The sequence below is a fragment of the Bombus fervidus genome, unplaced genomic scaffold (assembly GCF_041682495.2).
Source record: "Bombus fervidus isolate BK054 unplaced genomic scaffold, iyBomFerv1 scaffold0020, whole genome shotgun sequence".
Classification (NCBI taxonomy): Eukaryota; Metazoa; Arthropoda; class Insecta; order Hymenoptera; family Apidae; genus Bombus; species Bombus fervidus.
Window position 1 is genome coordinate 1392704 of NW_027212583.1, and position 6375 is coordinate 1399078.

At 42.7% G+C, this 6375-nt stretch overlaps 1 protein-coding gene across 1 annotated transcript; it reads left to right on the plus strand.

Annotated features, from left to right (window-relative positions):
• Positions 1–5229: 5229 nt before the first annotated feature.
• Positions 5230–6008, plus strand: LOC139996798 (uncharacterized). Its single transcript, XM_072021302.1, has 2 exons — positions 5230–5672; positions 5753–6008. The coding sequence occupies exons 1-2, from the start codon at positions 5230–5232 to the stop codon at positions 6006–6008; spliced, it is 699 nt and encodes a 232-aa protein (XP_071877403.1).
• The last annotated feature ends 367 nt before the right edge of the window (positions 6009–6375 follow it).

Here is a 6375-nt window from a genome sequence, read left to right on the forward strand (position 1 = left end):
ACTGTCATTCTCTTAGCAGTCACTAAACGTATCACCTCCTATGGGAAGATACGAGAAGTATGCTTTTCTCACGTACGATGCATCCCGCTCGCGACATTCTTTCGAGGGCAGTTAGCATCCTTTTCCAACCACCAACGTAAGAATTAGCCAATTAACAACGACATCCACTTCCCGCACTTCCCGAACCAAAGCTTTCCATAACGAATTCAAGGATCTCGCATCCTAAGACACACCCCAACAATGTTTTTCTTCGCGGCATCATCGTGACGGAAAGTCAATCGTTATATGTCGGTCCGAAGCAATCATTGGCAGTACTTAGTAATTGTTCAGAGTTCCTCGGGATCTTAGGCAAACATCATCCGAACATATAGCGCGAATAAAACGCATCGACCAGAAATCGAACTTGTAAGCGCGAGTCGCGAACTGCTACTAGTAATACCATGAATCGCAGGTTTAATAATCGCGAGTCCTGTGCGAAGTACACCATGTACACCATGAATATATTACAATAAATTTCTTTGTTAAATAAACTCAAATGTTTCTTGCTCTCACTAACACGATCCATCACTTCAGAATGTAAACGTCATAGTAAGATCCCGGACGATACATAATAGCCAAATTTCGTTAAAAAAATTGTTGCAAATGTGAATTAAGTTACACAATTTCAATCGTTATTAGCTCAGAATTTTATATGTTTTATTCTATTATAAACGGCACATGCCTGTTATCTAGATGTTATAATAACAACAAGTTTTCGATGCAGGTAATCTTTGGCGACCTTCGGACTTTGAGTCGAGCCGTATCTGCATCACCGGCCGCCATGTGGTCTATTCTCAAATGGCATTCTTTCAGTTATCAAACTTGTTCTTTTACTATTACTTTGTTACGTCGGCTGACTCTCTACCTAACCCAGACCACACACCGCGGGCAAGATGACAGCCTGATGTTTACATATCCTTACTGTATACCCACAATAGCCCTAAGAAGCCGCAATAAATCTAGGCATTTCCATAGTTAAGGTCCTTCAGGCCAAACAAGTATCATTTATTTCAAGTGTTCCTTACATTTATTGTCTACTACGGGAAGATACCGAAAAGTTGGTCTTTCTCACGTTCGGTATCTTCCGTTTAGCAACTTTCTCTTGGCGACGGCTAAGACCCTTCCTAGTCCAGCAACCTTCCTACTATCCAATCAGAAGCAATATCTATTGGCCTCACTTTCCTAGACAAAGTTGTCATCGACAAACCCGATGGTCCCGTGAGCTAGGCAAACCCATGACTAGCTTTCCTTCGCCACAGCATCGTCACTGAACGTCACATATTCCTCATTTTTAGAATTGTCAACATCTCGTAACTGGTTTCTTAGCTTTAGATCAATCAGTATCTCTGAAGTCGTTATACATTTTTTGACCCGCCACCATCTAAGCTTACGTAGCGTACTCAACACTCCAACATTGTCTAACAATGGAAACCTAATTCTACTATATCAGTTTATATCGCTATAGTCAACAAGATGTTTGAATAAACTGTAATTTAAAACCCGCTAATTCAGTGTACACTCAATTGAGCCACCGCTATTATCGAAACAGAAACATTGGGGTCGATCAGGTCGTGGCGTTGACTATCTAATCTTAACGGGAATTTACAACTCTAGTTGACGCGCTATCTCCCGATCGCGTCTCTCCGCGAAGGATCTAAAACATAGTTGATTTTGTTTAAATAAAAGTTATGGTTTCGCCGCAGTAGGGGAAGAAAGAACAAAGGGCATACACGAATCATTTATAAACAACTTAAGAAATATGGGCGAAATGGTTTGAAATAGTATTTCTGTATTCAGGTTGCCTCATTGTCACATTGCTATTATGATATAAATGTCATAGTACAAGTCCGGACGATAAATAAATGGCTTATTTCGTTAGAAAAAATTAGTGCGATTACGAATTAAATGAGAAACGTCCAATAATTATCAGCTACGAAATTAACATGCTTTATGCTATTATAAATAGTGTATTTCTGTCAGTTAGATATTGGAAGTACGACAAGTATTTCGTTAAAACATTAAAATTTCGACGAAAGATTTGAAGCGTAGGCGTCATTGTGTAGGTATGCTGGTGTAAGTTGACGTCAACCGTAAGTGGAGATTGGCCACTATGGTTGCGTTCGTTTGACCTACCGGAATCAGTACGTTACGGGTTTCGGCGGTGTTTTCCTCTAAGTCGTCCGGCACAACAAACGCCGGTTTCAATCGGGCTACGGAAACCGTTACGTTGTGATTATTTATTTTAATAGCATAATTACTTCCTTTTCCTTTTCTTACTTTAAACGGCCCGTGGTACTGCCGCTGTAAAGGGTCTCCTATCGCGTCAAGAAAACATACAACGATGATCATAGCTCTTTAAAATTGGTGATTTTCTTTTCGCCATGACGCGTAACCGGGTCTCGCCTGGCTCTCTCCATCCGTTCTTTTAGTCGGTGCGCGTATTCCGAATTGGCCCGCTGCTGTGTTAGCAAGAAGAATTTCGCCGGCAATGGTATGCCGGTACCGTAAACCATTTCGGCCGCCGTCGCGATAATGTCCTCCTTCATCACTGCTCTAATGCGTAGTAAAACAATCGGCAAAATTTGGATCCAGTTGCTCGTGTCATGGCACTTAATCGCCGCTTTTGGCTGTTTATGTAGGCGTTCTTAAAATCCCATTAGACGCGGGGTGATCGGCCGTCGTGCGTAAGTGCTTTGCGCCGAGCAAACTCCTCAAACAGTCGCGATTCAATTTGGCGACATTGGTCGGTCGTGATTTTTAGAGGTACGCCAAAGTGAGCTATACAAGTAGAAAGGATATCCGAAGAAACGGTTAGCGCTTCCATATCGGTGCCGGGAACGGATTCAAGCCAACGCGTAAAACGATCGACACACCTTACACAATATCGATAAGCTTGCGAGTATTGCATGACAATAATGTCTATGCGTATGTGTTCGAACCGGCCTGCTAACGTTTTAAACGTTCCGACGTGTGAGGATACATGTCTGGTGACGTAGAAACTTTGACACGGTATATATTGTCGCGTCCTCCTACGACAATCTTTATTAACGGACGGCCAGACGAAACGCGTCGTCAACCATTTTTGCGTATCAGATATCCTCGGATGGGAAAGACCATGCAGTGACTAAACTACACTGTGTCGTGATGGTTCGGGTACCTATGGTCGCAGGATTTAGGTCGAGATATCGCAGTAAGTTCCGACCCCTTAATCGGGAATACGTACTTTTTTCAATTGCAGCGCGTATGAGCCGGCGGTAATGATTTCACGCATCTCGTTACCCTTCTCTTGCGTGGCGACTAACGTTTGATGATGTACGGATTTACCGATCGCTTCAATCCGGGATAAAGTGTCGGCTACGTTATTGTCTATCCCTTTAATGTGCCGATTATTGGTCGTAAATCGTCCGAACTGGTCCAGCCGTCAAAATTGTCATTGCGAACACTTGACAAGATATTGGTCAAACTCGTATATCAAGGGTTTATGATCTGTGCAGATTGCGATTTCTTTTCCTTCGACGGCGTGTCTAAATAGTTTCACCGCGGTATACATCGGGTGTACATCGCGGTGTACAGCGAGGCTTACGGGCGCGCAGCGAATCGGCTGCGCTAACATTGTCGTATCATCTGAGGCGCGTTTCGACACGCGGAAGTTCTTTTCGGATTGTTCGGACCACTCAATGGACGCGTTGCGCTCCTTTGTGCTTTACAAGAAGTCCTTGAGTGGTTGAGGAATTCTTGCTGCCCCCGGTATGAAACGTCAGTAGAAGTCATGCATACCGAGGTACATTCGTAGGTATTTATCTGCCGCGCAAACCGAGCAACGTGCGCTGTATTTGACGACAAATGTGGATTGTAACGCGCATAAAATTGTCCACATATCTCCAATGGGAACCTAGATACGTTCAATTGAATATAAAAGACAGGACCTGCAAAATGCAATTACGCTTGATTTGACAGGGCGCCGAGCTGACGTAGCGAAAAACTGCTTATGTGCGCTGTATTTCGCTGCAAATGTGTAGTATAGAGCGCATCCAAATATCGACATATCTGCAATAGATACTGAGACACGTTCAATTGTATATTTAAGCCTGAACATTCATAATTGCAAAGACGTTGTATTTTACCGCGACCAGAGTTGTAATAGCATAAACAGGAGCAAGAGGGCTGTATTTGGCAGAGAATGTGGAATATAACAGGCATCGAATTGACGACATATCTCCAATAGCGGTCGAGACGCAATCAAATTAATATTGAATCCTGAATATGCGGAACTGTAAATTCAGTGGGTTTGGCAGGGACCAGTGTTGACGTAACGCAAACCAGATGAGGTGCGCTTCATTTGGCAGCAGGTGTGAAGTGTAACGCGCCCCGAATTGTTGACATATCTTAAATAGAAACGGATATACGTTCAATGGAATATTTATTCCTAAATATAAAAAATTGCAATTACGCTGTATGTGACAGGGCCCAGAATTGATATTGCGTAAACCGAATGCTGTGCGTTGCATTTGGCAGCAGGTGTGGAATATAAGACGCATCGAATAGTCGAATTATTACAAGGGGTTATAGGTGGTGAGCTTACTTACAAACTTTTACTTTTGACATCATGTACCGAGAAGGTAAACGAATGACCCACGTAGATTCCTTTTTGCGTAACCCTGTAGACAGTGACCGTACCACAACTAACAAGATCAAAGAAAAGGAAATTTATGTGGCCGATATCTCAGAAGATTGCTACTACCGGAACAACGACGCGACCCCCCAATCTCTGAAATCGCCAACAAACTGCAAATACCCTTTACCGTAAAGTACAAAGGAGAGACAGAAGCCTCTGATTGCTCATCGTACCAAGAGGTTTCAGGTGGTCCGTTACTAATCACATACACCAGTCAATTATGCGCTTAGTTTAAGATAAAAACGCTCGAGAAACTGTACAAGTATTACTGGTTCGAAGAGATGGCGAAATATGTTCGCAAATTCGTAGAGAACTGTCATGCTTGTCAGATTTCTAAGGCGAATTTAGGTATAGTACAAGCCGAATTACATCCCATACCTGAGATCAGCATACCTTGACATACAGTTTACATAGACATAACATGCAAGCTGAGCGGCAAAAACGATTCGAAAGAAGACGTTATTGTTTTGATCGATGCCTTTACCAAATTCGTATACTTACACCATATTCGTAAGATGGACTCCCGCAGCACCGTTAAGGCGCATATATCTGCCGTATTCCTATTCGGCAGTCCCTCTCGGATAATAGCGGATCAAGGGAGATGTTTCACGCGTAATGAATTACAAGATTTTTGTCAGAATAAACACATTAAACTCCACTTAATAGCAACCGGTGCTAGTAGAGCGAATGGGCAGGTAGAGCGTACTATGGGCACGTTAAAGAACATGTTTACAACAGTAGAAACGACCGGGCGATCATGGCAAGACACGATCGGCGAAATACAATTAGCTTTAAATTGCACCACCAATCGTGTGACTAAATCGAGTCCGTTAGAGCTATTAATTGGTAAAACAGCAAGACCCTACGGGTTACTACTACCTGAAAATACCGAAGAAAAGGAAATAGATATCTCCAACGTAAGACAACAGGCCATACAAAATATAGAGAACAGCGCTAAGTGCGATAAAGAAAGATTCGATAAAACGAAAGCCAAAGTAGTTAAATTCAATTTCGATGACTTTGTATTTAAAAAGAAAGTGAGGAAAGGAATCAAACGATACTAGATCCGAAATTTAGGGGTCCCTTTGTGATATCAGAAATTTTGGAAGGAGATAGATACATTTTAAAAACGTTAGACGGCGAACGGTCGTATAAATACAGTCATGATAGGCTGAAGAAAATGCCAGATACTTGCGTTCCTACTGAGTTGGATGTCTGTGGTGATGATGGGAACAGTAACCATGACGATACGAGTACCCCGATATCACAGGATCATCATTACCATAGCACTTAGCAGAACGAGGTTACATATACCCAGTGTTGTACCTAGCCTTTTTACGATATGCCCAGTGTGGCACTCAGCCATCTCACGACACGCCCAGTGTGGCGATACGATGAAGTTCAATGCTCTCTCACATGTCCAGTGTGGCAATCTGATATAGTAAGGTGTAAGATCGAGCATAATGGATCACATCCGCTTACGGGTAGTCATGTGGTCCAAAGAAATAAAATGCGAGATCAACACACCGTTGCCCAATTCAATTCAGGTATCATTAGCACTATAGTCATAGCATCTAACATAGTGTTTCCACAAACGCTCAGTGTGGTAATATGATCCAGAGAAGTGAGATTGGTCCAGGTACGAGGTCGAGAATGGTCTA